The following is a 17,126-nucleotide window of genomic DNA, read 5'->3' on the forward strand; positions in this document are numbered from 1 at the left end:
ATGGAGACACATTTGGCAGTAGTTTGCACGCTGCCCGATGGTCTTTTAGTGACGTTAACTATTCCACATTCTATTGGAAGGAAAGCATCAGATTTTCAGTGCCCTGTGACAGCTCGCTGACCAGAGAACACTGAAAACTTGGGGACCGCCTTGGCTAGGGGAGGCCCTACAGTAGCACTGGGGACTACCTGCCCTAACAACCTCATGTCCCCTGATACATCCCTCCAAGGCCCCTCAGGACCACTCTTCTTTGCCTGCTTGGCCTTTATGACTATTCTCAGATCAGGCCTAGTAGCAGACCGTGACTGTGGCCGCCCGGTTCCCCTGGCTGTCTGCAGGGGTTGGCGGGCTGCCATACTCCCCTTCTGGGTCTCCCTCACACTAGTGCTGGCCCAGGCTCCACTCGTAGACGCCCGGGAGAGCTCGAGACAACAGGGAAGGAACTGGCTTTTTTTTTTTGAATGCTGCCATATGTCGAGCTCACTCAGCAGGTCTGCTTGGTAGGCCTGCAACCCTGTCATTGTCTGCAGTGACCCACAAGCAAGACTACTGCTGCATAGGCTTGCTTATACGGTGGTTTGGATGCAAGCCGGCCCCCGTAATTACCTGCCGTCGATGGAGAGAGGTAGCTCGCAAGTGCCTCCTCCACCTTCAGCATAGCTAAATTGCCATGCCATTCATTCCCACAATGGCCGAATAATCCCACATCGTGGGGTTATGAATATGGCTTATGCATAGTTTTCCCCCAGAAGCCTGAGATTCTGTCATGCACTTCTGGAAGACAGGGGAGTTTCTGCAGTGTGAGGGATTTACTTTCACTGGATAATCACTTCAAGCAGCTCTTTATATGCTGCTCTCATTTTTTAACACATCCTTCTAACTCCTCGGAATCACAGAGGAATTATTACCTTTTGGCTTCCCATAGCGGAAGGAGGAGTCGCGACGCAAGCTCCAAAATCCAGCGGAGAGCCGAACCCGGAAGACAGAGCAAGAGATAGAGCAGCGCTCGTCTCCGGCTCCTCTTCTGGATCTATAAGAGATCCCCCGAACCTGAGACGGCTGGCTGCCTCGGCAGCGGCCGGCCCAGATTCGCGAGGCTCTGAAACCCGACTCGCTTCGGCTTCCGGGAAGAGCGCGAGTCGTGAGCCGAGCTGCTTAATGTAAGCATTACCATGCACAGCCTCTCCAGGCTACCATCGCATGCTACACTCCTAAACACTTCACTCAGCAAGTGTGCGCTATTCCCTGTGATGAAACGGGAGCAAGCCGTAACACACTTGAATTCTTTCTCACTCATTACTTACCTCTCTTTTCCTCTAAAAAAGGATAGAAAAGTTAAGAGATTTCGAGTAGAAATGAAGCGTTTTTGTCACACAAACAACAGACATGCAGTCTTGCTGAAGATAATAAGGCTGGCGGCGTGGTTCACAGGTGCCATATATATATATCATGCAACGCGCTTAATTGCCACGTCACCTGATCATGGCAGGCCTATAAGTAGAGGCATGATTTTACACAAGCTTCAGATACCGGTCACGCGCGCAAGGCGTTCCCATACTGTTATGCTAAATGCAACGTCGAAGTTCCCTTTGAAAGGGAACATCCATACACCCATTGATATACAGTCCTCTCCAAAACTATTGGAACAGCAAGGCAGATTCATTTTCTTCTTCTGTAGACTAAAGACATTTGGATTTCAGATGAAAAGATGAACATGGGAAGAGCATTTAGAATTCCAGTTTTTATTTCCTGGTATTTATATGTAGATGTGCTAAACGACATACAAAATGTTCTATGTTCTGTCAGACCACCCAATTTGTAGGTGAGCAAAAATAATGGAACACGTGACTGACAGGTGTTTTGTGTTATCCAGGTGTGTCCTTTTAGATTGAATGTTTAAACAATAAATAGCTGTGAACATCCACTCTTGGTTTTAGCCTTCAGTTTCACCTATGAAGACTGCATTTTTTGTTAAAAAGGATGAGCCTAGATGAACTTCAGAGAGCTGTCTATGTGAGAAAAGCAAACCATTTTGAAGCTGAGACGAGAGGAACAATCAGTCAGAGGCACTGCACAAACACTGGGCATAACCAATACAACAATTTGGACTGTCCTGAAAAAGAAAGAAACTACTGGTGTACTGAGCAACAGATACCAAATGGGTCGGCCAAGTAAAACAACAACAGTTGATGACAGAACCTTTGTGAGAGCTGTGAAGAAAACCCCTAAAACAACAGTCAATGTCATCACCAACAACCTCCACAGGACAAGGGTGAAGGTATCATAATCCACCATTCGAAGAAGAGTTCAAGAGCAGAAATGTGGAGGCCATAGCACAAGATGCAAACCACTCATTAGCAGTAAGAATCAGTAAGCCAGATTGGATTTCGCAAAGAAATAGAGAGAAGTTTTGGAACCAAAATTAACCTCAACCAAAGTATGGAGAAAGAAAGGATCTGCTTATGATCCAAAACATACAAGCTTACTGGTCAAGCATGGTGTAGGTAGTGTCATGGCTTGGGCTTGCATGGCTGCTTCTGGAACAGACTCACTAAATTTTATTGATGTAACTCATGATGGTAGCAGCAGAATTAATTCAGAAGTGTACAGGAACATTGTGCCAATTTACAGAGAATTGCATCCAAATTAATCAGGAGGAACTTCATCATGCAGCAAGACAATGATCCAAAACACACTGCCAACACAACAAAGGACTTTATCAGGGGAGAAACATGGAAGGTTTTAGACTGGACAAGTCAATCACCAGACCTCAACCCAGTTCAGCAGCATTTCACCTCCTGAAGAGGAGAGTGAAGGGAGAAACCCCCCAAAACAAACAACAACTGAAAGAGGCTGCAGTAAACAATAGAAGAAACCAACAATTTGGTGATGAGTTGCAGGCTTGATACAATTATTGCAAGCAAGGAATATGCAACCAAAGTATTATTTACTTTAAGACTTATCTGTTCCAATACTTTTTCTCACCTAAAAATTGGGTGGTCTGATACAAAAGGTTCTATGCTTTTGTTGTTTAACACATCTAGATGTAAATACCAAGAAATAGAAGCTGAAATCCTAAACTCTTATCTCATATCCATCTTTTGATCGCAAATAGAAGGCATACTGTTTCTCCTTGAAGACACCAGTGTTGAACCTGTCAATCTGTCTTCCACCCTAGACCTCAACTGTCCACTGTATTGGCTCATCCTAAGAGTAAGGTCATCCTCTAAAGAACAGACACAATTTGTGATATTAAAACAATGATCTACAATATTTTGCCACAATTGTATATTATGCAGTGAAGAATAGAGAAAAATAACAACAGCAATATTATATCAGATGTAGATTTAAATCTATGTATTAATTTGTGATACCACAACTCACTGAAATATATTCTGTATAAATATATACAGTATATAGACTAGAAAGCTTTATACGGCCTAGCCAGCATGTTTTAGCAGGAACATGGCTAAGGTTAACTACATTTCCTCTTCTCTGCTTATGACTAAACTCCCTCTCTTTGCCAACTTTTATGCCTTTAGTTTTATAGAAGTTAAATAAATGCGTTATGTTATAGAGAAATTACCCCAGTTTAATGTTACCGAGATTATGTGATTAAAACTAACGTTAAATGTAATTATGAACAGTAATGTTTATGTCAAGCAAACAAGAATCAAACTGTCAACATTCATCATTCATAGTCATGTATTATCACAAATCTACAACAGAAAGGCAATAACTTACCTTACACACAAGATAATCCAGCAGCCATGCAGCAGTTCTGTGACAGCCCCAACCATCCCTGATTCATTGTTAAACGGGAAACTTGTCTTATCTAAAGGCGCATGCGTGGATTCAAACACGCTATACTTTTAGATTAGAATTTAGTTAGTATTTCTAGGTTTATGTGCAGTGACTATAAATCATTTAAATAGCATGAGTAAATATATAATAATACATACTCTTTCCACACAGTTCATATATTACATGAATAAAATGTGTATATATTAAAATTTTTACTTAAGAAATTCTAGTTCTCACTGAATCTTTTTATTACAATTCAGAAATTATGACAGTAAATTGAGTAATTCTTACTCTACCACAAAGTTAATTTTTTTTTCAGTGAAACATTGTTGAGGAACAGGATCAGACTGCAGCCTTGAGCTTCATGTACATCAGAAGGCATCAGAGGTTTCAAGTCCCTTCAAGCCCACCTTCAAGCTAGCTATCCTACATTATTAGCCTATAGCATGGGACATTATCATGTTGGCATCATTCCACGTTTTTGTTAAATAAACCAGCAATGCAAGTTAAGATGGGAAATTGTGACCAGAATATTTTCTGTTTGTATTTTTCTTACCCATGTTGATGGCAGATTTATCCTCATAAATTAAGTTCCATACATTTTTCCCCCCAGTAGTAACTAAAGTACAAGACTTGGCACATTATTCAACCTGTGCATATTCCATTCTTGTGGTGCTGAATTTACTGAAATCAATCAATTAGACACTTAATACATTTTGTCTTTACTAATTTGCATAAAACTGATAAAACAAGGAAAGCAAATTGCATCTCTCAGTTGCACAGTTCCATAGGAAATTACTGGTTGTGTGATGTTTAATGCTTGATAGTATGAGAGAAAGTTCAGCCAACAGCGAGGAAAAAATGGCTGCCATATTTCTCAATGTGGTGAACAAATACATTAACGCATCAAACACAGCTGTTAGCATTTACAAGTTTATGTACTCTGGCAGTCCAGTAACATTGCCAAAAAATTTAATGCTTTCCCTCTTAACATAGTGAATTAATCTAAAGCTTTATTGATAAGAGAGCAGGGGAAACACTGAGCTGTGTAAATGTAAATACTATTTTTATTGCAAATTTAAATTTTATGTTCTCTGATCCCTCACAGTGCTGATGATGACTTTGACTCAACCTTTAAGACCAACGTGCTGGTGAATTCCAGCGGCTACTGCACCTATCTGCCTCCAGGTTAGTTCATGTTATTATTATATTTGCATTATTAATTATTTTGTCTTAATATACTAGAGATGTTTTGAGCTTAAACAACCACTTATTGGTGTAAAAATAGCAAATAGTGCAGCAAGGTTGGAAAACACAGAAATTTTGCAACATTCTTTGGGGGATCATCTTCCTGACAAATTATATGACATACTTTGTTACACACTTTTTTTTGATACAAAATACATTTAATGAATGCAGTTTCCAAAATTTTTGCATTCATTTTTCACTCATTTGCTACCACCTGGCTCCTTTCATAATCAAAGAAGCTCTAACACTCCTCTCTTTCTTATTCAGCAAATGAATTTTGTTTTCATGTTTGCTTACACAATGTTCTTAACCACTATCACATGATTTTTAATAACTGAATCCAAAACCAGTGGCACAAAGCTCTTATACACTACACTACACTACAAACCTTTCAAAAACGCTTCAGATAGAGCTCCACTTCTAAACACTAATTTCATGATAAGCTAAAATAAATCACTTTTGGGGAACACTAAGAGATAAAGTGGATAAATCAGTGAAAGAAAACACCAGAAGATACACTTCTGTGTCTTTGTCTACTGAATTAGGTCAAAAATAATGTGAAAATGTTTTTTCTCTATAGACATTATAATGCAAACAGGCAGAGATAGAGATCTGAGTGTCTAGGAAAATAAATTTCTGATCTTCACTGAACACACACACACACACACACACACACACACACACACATACACACACACACACACATCAAAATGAAAAGAAAGATTGAATATAGGCAAATGTATCTAATATTTCTTATTATGAGACTATATTATAAAAAAAACAAACAAAAGATAGACAGTTTTTCTCACTTCAAGCTTTAAAATGTCTTATTTTGTTGGCAGATAATTATCTAGATATTAAAAATATATGTGTGAAAGAAGTAAAATGCTTCATAGACTTGAAAATCCTCAAACTTGTTTTGAAGCTCAGATCTACGCTTTAATCCTATCATTCCACATTAGTAGTCAAATCATCTTAGAGCCATGTTAAATGTGATTATGTCATCTTAGAAGTTCAGCCTTAATTTTAAAGTAAAAAAACACAAACAAACAAACAAAAAACCCTATACGTCTGAGAGATTTTGGGTGTTGTAATTCCACTTAGAAATCATCACACACTCTAGTCACTCCTTCAGCTTCTCCCTGAAGCATAGCTGTAAGTAGCTGAGTTTAATAATATTATATTTGGTTTAGTATAATCTCATTATATTAAATATTAGATTTAGATTTAGACTATATTCAAGATAATTCCACTTGCTAAAGTGTCATTTTTGTAGTGCAGCATAGCTGAAGATCATTATGTATGTGCTAAAACAGATGAGCAAGCATGGTGGGAAGCTTGACCGTGGTATGCTATGTTCCCAGACCTCTTGTTGAGAGGTATGCAACCCACATATTATAGACTAACATCGGACGTAGCTATGATATAAATGTTTGATTTTATTTGGGAACATACTATGGGCAGCTAGTGGTTTGTAAACTGCAAAGTTATATATAAATAAATGTTTAATATTAGTTAAATGTTAATTTTGCTATGAGCATAAAAAGTTTAATTAGTAAGTATTGTATTAATGGCCTAATATTATGTACTGTAATTCAGAAATCAACAGCTGTCTTGTAAACCAAAATAATTAACTCAGTATAATTAAATGGTCTAAGTTGCATCAATGAAACCATGAAATAAGATCAGAAATTAGCCATTGATATACTGTAATGTAGTCCACATTCAGAATGGTTATATACTAACTATGACACATTTCTGTAACATGGACCTCGCTAAAATTTTGATCCTGGTAATGGCCTTAGCCCTGAAGGAATCCATTTAACTGGGGTTGCATCATTGTTTCCAGCTTGTGAGCTTTTGTCAATGATTAGCCTCTGATTTTAGGTAGCCAGTTCCCAAGGTAACAGCAATGGTGAGAAACCCATGAGATGTACTAAAGATTTGTGGCTTTAGGGAAGAGCTATGGTTAAATCTTTGGGCATTGATTTGGATCAAATGTATTTTCTAGACATCAGAGAAGGCCTAATTGCATCTTGGTGAAGGATGAGAGAAAGTAGAGGAATCTGAATGTGCTTGCACCATAAAGGTCTTCAATCTACAAATGGATCATTTAAAGTAGATGCTGTTTCTGATTTCAATCTTGTCATTAGTGAATTTGTTCCTCTATGGAACTGGGCTTAATAAAATACAATATTTCCTGGTTTTTTCCTTCAGCAAACATGCACAAACGCTATAGAACTAATATTTATGGCTTGGTTAATGTCTATGTTCACTTTTTTTTAATTAACTTGGCAGAAATGTCTATCCAAAGCAACTGACAGAGAGAGGTTACAATTCAAGCAGCTGAGGTCTCTCAATCACTGTCCTCTAAGGGACAGATATACATACGTCAGGAGGCAAAGAATGCAGAAAGCAACTTGATGTGGCTGCAAAATATTCACCTGAAATTAACATCCAATTTACTGAGAGATATATGCATCTCATCATGCAAACTGCACCTGGAACGGCCTACTAAATACACTCTGTGTGAAGTGCAAATTGTGGTTTAAAAGCCCATGTGGGGACAAATGGTCAACCACTGAGCTGTCAGAAAAGAGGAATTGCAAGTTCAATACTGAAGCTATTATGTTATTAAATTAATTTCTTACCTCTTGTAATCTGTGTGGAGGACATTCATTTGGCTAATGTGCCATTTGATTACTAATTGGTTTTAATGAAAATACTGTTTTGTGGTCCATTATCTTGTGGCCGACTGGGGCTTTTACGCCATTCAGAAAATTGGCAGTCACAACATTTCTGTTTAATATGTTAAAATTCTTTGTTAGATGTGAGTAAAATTGATGTCTGTGTTCCAGATGTCCTATGTCAGGGTTGCTAGATATGCGTGACAAAAGCAGCCAAAGTGAAAAGCAGTATTAAAAGATGTAGGTGCATACTTCAAGAAGGTAGTAAAATTGTCTCATGTTATTTAAAAGAAATGGCATAAAGCATACAAAAAATGCAGTGTGGCAAAACCACACACCTGGCAACAGTATTTCTAAAGCTGTAAGCAGAACACGTCTCTGATTTATTTTGGGAGGATGTCAAAATAGCATGCAAAACTGGCCACCACTAATTAGTGCAAGTTTAGTGCATCAAACAGAATATGTAATAAGCCGTACTTTTGTAATAAGCTGTATTTTGAATAAATGGATCTCTCGATCCATTTATTCACTGACTTTCAAAGTAGCATAAAAGGGCATCACTATTATGAGATTAGCTAATGTTGAGCATATACTATTAATGCCACATAACTAAGAAAAATATACATAAACAACAATGTGTTGTGTGAACATGTTACTTATTTATTTTTAAACAAATATTTTCAAAATTAATCAATATGGTAAAAGTGAAACAAATAGATTCAGTTCATTTTTGGTATATTTTGATAACTGAATAAATCATTGACTGGTGCAGTGTTTCTGCTACTAAATTATTTTAATGTACAGTTCACAATCAAATTTCATTAGCATTGACGCTCCCATTTCAGAAAGCTAGGAGCACTATCGCAAACAAAGACTCAGAAGTGTTTGTGGCACCTATATATTGTGTGTATATAGCCTGGTAATAAACGATAGAATGATCAAACTAAGAAAGAAAATTTTGGGACTGCAGTCAAAAGACGACAACAATAATTATTCAAGTTTCTTTGGCTTTATTACAATTAAATTAAACAAAACAAGCAAACAAAGAATAAAAAAAAACAAGCCTCTCGTACCTTTCATCTTATAGTGCTACTATAATTCCTGCCAAAATAAAAACAGAAAAAAGTTTAAATATTTTAACCAGAACCATTTAATATTTGCTGAAAAGGTTTTATCTGGATACAAAATATGTATTGTATTCCATTCTAATATGAACTGTCATCCAAATTTTATGTTAGGAAATCAGAAAAAAGATCAATATTGTTATTTTGTCCAGTTATTTTGTTATTTTGGAACCATGCTCTTACTCTGTGCCAAAGAAACAATGAACTAATTCACCTCTATGCTGAGTCTATAAGTGAAGCCATTAGTGCTTCTCTTAGTTCTGGCTCTGTTCCCACCAAATTTGAAATTGCCTTCAATCACTCCAGTTTATAAAAACCTAGCTATTTAACCTAATTACAGAGATATTTCTAACCTCTCTTTTCTGGGCAAACTACTTGAACATTCATTGGCTGTTCACTTCAAAGAACACATGGCCTTCAGAAACCTATTTGAGGAGTTTCAGTCTGGGTTCAGAACAAACCATACTAGGGTCTTGATTGCAGATGATTGTGGGTTGCAAATATAATTACTGTATCTTGCTGGACCTGACAGCTGCTTTAGATATAGTATGTCATAACATACTCCTACACTGACACAGGTTGACCTTACCCTTGCTGTCTTCCTCTGGTTATGATTCTATCTCTCCTACAGACAGCATTTTTTTTTTTGATTGATAGGATTTGGTTGGACTTTGATCAGTCAAAGTTTCGCCTGTCTCTCAAGTGTTCCCAAGGGCTCAGTTCTTTTCCTTCTGTTTTTCCTACCCTTGCCAATAACATCAGAAGCTATTTCCAACCCTTGCCAATAACATCAGTAGCTGATGATACCATGTTAGCTGCAAGTTACATGCCATTTTTTTTTTAATTTACTGTATGCTTTTTTCAGTATTCACTTAGGACATGTGTGTGCATTACAGTATCTTTGCAATGGGGCTAATGAACTTTGCTGAGGTACGGAAAGTGCTAGGTATCAAAATGTTGCATAAAAACAAACAAACAAACAAACTAATGGCATTTGGATGTTGTCGTCATATTTACAGTGGGGTTCACATATTAAATAAAAAAAAAGTCATTTTTAACTCTTACATAAGCAAGAGAGAAACGCAGGACAAGCACATGCATAGAGAAAAAGAAAGCTGTAAACAATCTAAAATATTTAACTCAATAACATTAAACAGTCTAAATGGAGTCATAGTAATTTATTAAAGATGAAATAATAAGATGACATACAGTAGAAATGAACAATTGCATTTATGGCATTTGGAAGATGCTCTTGTCCATTTATCCTATTAACATTTATTTCATTTATACAACTGAGGGTTAAGGGCCTTGCTCAAGGGCCCCGCAGTGGCAGCACTGGGATTTGAACTCACAATCTCCCTGAGCAGCCAAGCTTTCTGCAACAAGACAGCAAAGGAGCTTACATTCTGTAGAATTCTGCAGCTGTGTCTGCTGTTCACCTCCATCCCTGCTGTGACCCTGCAGCATGAGAGAAAGGATTAAGAATAGTCAGCAGTATTCACAAAGTCTGTGAGTTTCATGTATTGCATTACTTTGCAGTTAGGGCAAGACTCTTAGAAGAGAGAAGAGAGCTGGCAAAATTGTAACATGGCACGATTTTTCCAACACTCTTGTCTTCTCTAAATGCACACATGCAAGTGTGACTTCATTATATACTTATACAAGTTCGTTGCCACTCCTTGTCCATTTGAAGAAAAAAAATCAGTGGGATTCATGCACTCGTGCTGGAGATATTTGTGAAAAAAACATTTACTGCCAAAATGAAACTTTTCATCGTTTTGAACTTGTTCAAAAGCTGAAATCTGTGCAGTTGTATACACTTGCCCCTACACTAACTGTTAGCATAGTTTTCATAGGTTTTTTTTTTTTGCATGCTAATTCTAATAGTTATGAAGATTGTGAGAAATAATGGGTATGGCATGAATTAAAACTTGCATATCAAGTTGCTTCAGAGGGTCTCAGACTGTTAAGAATAGTGAAAGGTTACAGCATTAAGACAGAAAAACTCACATATTAATATTCACCCTTTGGAATGAATTGCAATCGAAGAGTGCATAAATACCATATCCCCTTTTAATCATAGAATTATAGTGAAAGCATAGTAATCATATACTAAACATAGTAATCATGGTTACTTTGATTTAACAAAAAAATTTAAACATACAAAAATAAAAGCTAGTATAACATGGTTATATTCTTCTAACATTTTTAGACTCAGTAAAAATGTACAGCATGTAACTCAGTTTAATTATATAATTCAAACTAAAAATTATATTTTTTTAATGTTCTATAAAAAGAGTTCTCCCCTACTTATTTGAAGATGCTCAGATCCCACAAACTTTGGACATTGATCACTGGCCATCATCCAACTCCACTGGGGCCTGGCAGTTTAAAAATCTCTCCATCCTGAAAATCCTTGAATTTATAAAATGTTTAAATAATGCACTTTGCATCCACAGCACCTATGCTGGTATACACAAAGTATAGGTCAAGTGTCTATTATAAGGACACAGTCAACCATTGTGAGAATAGTAATATGTCACACCTATCCTCACCTATGGTGTGCACCAATAATAATAATAATAACAAAATTATCAAATTGTGCTCTGCGATGGGTTGGCACCCTGTCCAGGGTGTCCCCCGCCTTGTGCCATGAGTTTCCTAGAATAAGCTCCAGGCTCCCCCGTGACCCTGTGTAGGATAAGCTATATGGAAAGTGGATGGATGGATAGATGGATATATACTGTTGTCACGTTTCGTGACGTAACGGAGATATGACGGATGCAAATGCAGTATGAACGGTTTTATTTAGGAGAGACACAGGCAGGAAAATCCAAATCGTAATCCGTAAACGTAATCCAAAACACGCAAAGGTCAGACGATCGGCAAACAGGCATAAACTGGACAAGGCAGGGATCAAAGTCGCGGTCACGGGATACAGGGTCGATATACCAAACATGAAACATAAACAACAGCGAGGGACTGGTAGCGGAGAAACCAGCATGGACTAAATCTAATGTTTAACCTAACTAACTTTAACAAGGAACCTAACATGGACATAAACTAAGACTATGAATAACTATGGTAACGAATCGAGTCTAAAGTAAACTTCTCTATGCTATTCTATCTAATATTCCGCGCTGTGTGCTGGGAGGCGCACGGTATATATACAAACCTACTCAGCGTCGTAATAGCTGACGGCTGAGGGCAATTCAGACACACGTGAAACAATAGCCAATGACAGAACGGGGAGGAGACATAACAGAAACATAAACAAATGCACGTGTAGAAATGTCACGATTGTCCAGAAGGGAAAAGCAGGTGCTTGCGCACCTGCTCGTGCACGCGCGCTCACATGCTCCACAGCACGCTGCTTAAAGGGGAACTCGTGACAGGACCCCCCCCAAGGGCACTCCTCCCGGAGTGCCATGAAACATCCATCTCCATTGGCGGCCCCGGCCCCCTGGGCAGAATGTCCCAAGCAGAGCCTGGAGACCGCATGGCGTTCTTGGCGAAACAAAAAAGCAGAGTGACGTACACGGCAGAGCAGGAAAACAAGGCGACGTCCTCGTCGGAGCATGAAAGCAGAGCGACGTCCCCGGCTGAACAGGTAGGCAGAGCGACAACCACAGCCGGGCAGACAGGCTGAGCGAAGTCCTCGGCGGAGCATGGCTGTGGGGATTTTTGGGAGCATTTTTGGGAGCACAGGGGCATTAATGAGATCAGGCACTGATGTTGTGTAAGGAGGCCTGGGGTGCAGTCAGTGTTTTGGTTCATCCCAAAGGTGTTCAGTGGGGTTGAAGTCAGGGCTCTGTACAGGACACTCGAGTTCTTTCGCTCCAACTTTAACACACCAGGTCTTCATGGAGCTTGCATTGTGCACAGGGACATTGTCATGCTGGAACTTTTAGTTCCAGTAAAGGGAAAACTTAATGCTACAGCATACAAAGACATTCTATACAATTATGTACTTCCATCTTTGTGGCAACAGTTTGGGGAAGAACCACATATGGGTGTGGTTCAGCCAGTGGGCTTCCAAATAGGACAACCAGACATGAACAAACTCATACATAAACAATGAGTAAAGAGGGCTGAGCTGGCAACTGAATAAGGAAGAAGGAAAGGGGAAAGGAAAGGATTTTTATCGAAGTTCTTTTCTGTTTACTGACAAGCAAAGTAACAAAACTGCTGTAGGTATTGGTTTTGCATTTCATTCTATCTATTAATACAATCCTGTTATTTAGGAACAAACACCTGAACACAGACACTGTTTTTGGTTATTTTGAATTTAATTCCATTTGAATAAATAGTTAGTGAAAATAGTTAACAATCTCATCAACCATGGTTTGCACATAGGATTCATTCATTCATTAATGTAAGTTTGGTGTATATTTTGTGGTCACTTACATTTTTACATTTTAGTGTTTCATTTTTCAATGGGTTAGGATTAGGACTAACTCTATTCCTAATCCTAACTCAAAATATATGAAGATTTGCATATGCATGTATAGTTTTAGGAAATGTGTTAAAGCATTTGAGCTGCCATTTTATTTGTATTTACTCTGTATCTGCATATTTCAATTAGTCAAAGTTTTTTTTGCAAACTTGGAGGAAACTTAAATGAACTTTTAGGAAAATAAATTAACAAAAGTCTTAGGGAAGTGTTTAAGAAAAACAGTGTTAATAAACAATTTTGTTTATTTTAAGAATTGTACGACTCCATCAAACTTTGAATAATTACCACGGGACTAAAAGACAGATAGCATATTGCTTGCTTCCTTTGCTTGCTTCCTTTGGTCTCATGTTGCAATAAATAAACCCATTTGCATTGTCTAAATTTGAGGCCTTTTTTCTTGCACAGATTATATACAATGTATCAAAATGGAAAAAAGGACGAAATATTATACATGAATAAGGAGTCAAGTTCACCTCAGATCTGTATAAATTCCAGGGAAGTGTGATGCATACTTCTTCAATCCTGTTTGTACATTCCCATAATAGGATGCACTGGACTTATAGTATAAATGATATCAGTATAAAAGATAACATTCATATCTCTGCTCACCTAAACAACCTTTAGGTATCTTCATGAGCACCTGTAATGTGGATGTCCGCTGGTTTCCTTTCGACATCCAGAAGTGTGAGTTGAAATTTGGCTCATGGACATTTGACGGCTGGCTGCTGGACCTCCAGATGAGTGAGGCTGATATTTCTGGCTACATGCCCAATGGAGAGTGGGACTTAGTGGGTGAGTGGAGATGAAATAAGGTTATTATCACTACATACAATACATTCCACCTAAAATCAGACTGAGATACATTCTGGTGGTAAAAATCACTAAACAGATTTGATGTCTCAACATAAAATCCAAGTTTGCTCAGTTACTTGAATGGAAAGTGATTGTCATGATTTATTTAAGATGTCCTTACTTTATTAAGCTATTGAACCTGGACAAAAATGAATGATAGACTTTCTGATTTACATGGTGATGCAGTATATTTTTTTCAGGTTATAGCCAGATAGACTTCATTTACAAATAACAAGGTCAGCAATATACTGCTATCAGGCCTTGCTTCCAGGATGCATAGACTGCACAACCAATCAGTCTCACTTGACGAGGTTTTACAGCACAGTCTGTCTTTGTATAAGTAATGAATGATGCAACTGGGGACTAAAGCTGATGCCTGGAATTGCTGAAATAGTGTCATGGTTTGTGAATGCTTACTTTAGTTCACTAACAGAAAAACTAATCATTTACTGCTATGCCCTTGGCTTGTACTGTAGTTTCGTAGTGTCATGGGTGAAGAAAAGCCTTTGTTGCAGTGATTAAAAACTGAGCTCCTAGTTACATCAATAACTATTCAAGACTTTTAGGAAAAGTATTTCCATAAGCTGGTAACATCAATACAAATCACATACTGAGCATTTTGACAGCATTTGCAATTAAGATGAGATGATCAATATGTTTGCGGGTGGCATGGTGGTGCAGCAGGTAGCGTTGTGCCACAGCTTGAGGGTTCCCAGTTCTATCCTTAGCTCAGGTTACTGTCTGAACAGAGTTTCTGTTCTCATGTTCACGTGGGTTTCCTCCCACCTCCCAAAAACATGACAATAGGTGGATTGGTTATTATAAATTACCCTTAAGTCTGAATGAGTGTGTGAATTTACACGTGCATGATGCCCTGTAAAGGAGTGGCATCCCATCCAAGATGTGTACCCACCTCACACCAGTGTTTCCAGGATAGGCTCTGGATCCACCACAACTCTGAAAATGATAAAGTGCTTACTGAAGATGAATGAATTAACATTAATATGTTTGCTTGCTACTGTATGCTCAAAGAAACATTTCCCACCAATTAGCACTCTCCTCTGCTTCAGACAATAACATATGCAGACATATTACACCCAGAAATCATACACACACATACAATATGCATCTTTCCTTAAGGCTTTGGGGAAAAAAGGTTTTTTTGGGGGGATTTGTTTTAAAAAGGGATACAGATGAAGCAGGTTTGAGGTGTACGGTAGACTGCTCCAAAGCCTTAGTTCAGCGGCCACAAAACAGCAAGGACCTTTTCTAGCCGAGATCAAGGATCCCTCACAGGTCCCCCTCACAGTAACTGTGAGGGGGACCTTAAGGGTTTAGAAACAGTGTGTGTACAAAGTACATGTCCACAATCTAAGACTGGAAAAGTCTATTTAAGGCGTTAAAATCAAACAATTAAAACTTACACTGAATTTCAGAGTAAGATCAACTGGAATCCAATGAATAAAAGCTAAAACCAGGTTAATATGATTTCTCTTCTTTGCACCCAAAAGAAACTGAGCTGCAGCATTTTGAACTAGTCGTAGTCATGCAAGAGAGGACTGGCTGATCCCAGCATACACAACATTAATGGATAATCCAGACAGATATAATAAAAGCATGAATAACTTTGTCTAGGTCATGCCAGGAAAGCAATCTATCTATCTATCTATCTATCTATCTAGCTACCTAGCTACCTACCTACAGTTGCAATCAAAATTATTCAACCCCCATTGCAAATCAGGTTTATTGTCAATATTTACAGAGTTTCAGCTGATTGCAATGAACAAATCAGACAAAAGCAATTGAAACAGTTTAACACAACGAATGCTTCAAGTGGTTTCCCCAAATTCAACTGAAAATGCAATTTATACTGATTTCTTCAGTTTCACATGTATTGCTGAAGAAGAATGAAGAAAGAACGCTCTGTCCACAGTCAAGCATGGTGGTGGCTTGGTGATGCTCTGGCACTGGAAACCTGCAATGTGTGGAAGGCAAGATGGATTCATTGAAGTATCAGGAAATCCTAGGAGAAAACATCATGCTGTCTGTGAGGAAGCTGAAGCTTGGGCGTCATTGGAACTTCCAATGATCCCCAGCATACCTCAAATTCTACCAAGGCTTCTACCAGGGCCATCACAGTCACCTGAGTTGAACCCCATAGAAAATCTCTGGTGGGATTTGAAGAAGGCAGTTGCAGTAAGCAAACCCAAGAATATTACTGAACTGGAGGCCATTGCTCATGAGGAATGAGCTAAGATTCCTCAGGAACGCTGCCAGAATCTATGCATCTAGTTTGCAGCAGGTCATAACAGCAACAGAGTACTCTACTAAGTACTAAAGTTTCTTGCCATGGAGGGGTTGAATGGAAGATTTTTAAATGCATAGCTCATTTCAAAGTAGTTTGCTGTGAAATGTTAAAATGTTTTAAAATGTTAAAGTATTGTCATGTCATTTCCACTGCAGTAAACACAAATAAATCAGGACTGATGCCTGATTAAAGCAGTCCCTTTGAGATCTTATCTGAGGCATCAAAATAAAGATTGACTTTGTTAAGTGAATCTGACTCATCCCCATTACATTCATCCCATCTCTGTGTGATCTGCCAGCTGCTAATTACGTTATGTTTAACTGAATTAAGTAACTAAGTAAAAGTAGATCTCAATTAAATTTTCATCAACTACTGGTCATATCTGACTCTTTTCTCATCTAAACATTTTACTTTTCTCTTTTTTGTCTATTACTAAGCACGAAAATTCTTACATTGTTTCTCCTTTTTAACACTCATTTATTGATCTTCAGGAAGTGTGTTATACTGTTCAGGGTTGCTGTGGATCAAATGCATCAGACAAACATCAGATAAATGTCAGAATTTTGTCAGACAAACTAATTGATCTAGGTTTCAATAGAACCTCACAATTTTATGTCTTTCTGTCATTGTTTTATTAACGTAAGCTC

At 38.1% G+C, this 17,126-nt stretch overlaps 1 protein-coding gene across 2 annotated transcripts in view; it reads left to right on the top strand.

Annotated features, from left to right (window-relative positions):
- Window positions 1-878: 878 nt before the first annotated feature.
- The window catches only part of chrna11 (cholinergic receptor, nicotinic, alpha 11), a 28,324-nt gene continuing 12,076 nt past the window's right edge, over window positions 879-17,126 (top strand). The window contains exons 1-3 of one of the 2 annotated variants that reach the window (XM_053638030.1): window positions 879-1,160; window positions 4,913-4,992; window positions 13,944-14,111. In XM_053638030.1, coding sequence (XP_053494005.1) covers window positions 13,952-14,111 — 160 coding nt within the window. In that variant the 5' untranslated portion in view covers window positions 879-1,160; window positions 4,913-4,992; window positions 13,944-13,951. Of the gene's footprint in view, window positions 1,161-4,131; window positions 4,192-4,912; window positions 4,993-13,943; window positions 14,112-17,126 lie in introns of those variants that run through there. The other variant, XM_053638029.1, reaches the window with a different exon arrangement.

Source organism: Ictalurus furcatus, chromosome 12 (genome assembly GCF_023375685.1).
Source record: "Ictalurus furcatus strain D&B chromosome 12, Billie_1.0, whole genome shotgun sequence".
Classification (NCBI taxonomy): Eukaryota; Metazoa; Chordata; class Actinopteri; order Siluriformes; family Ictaluridae; genus Ictalurus; species Ictalurus furcatus.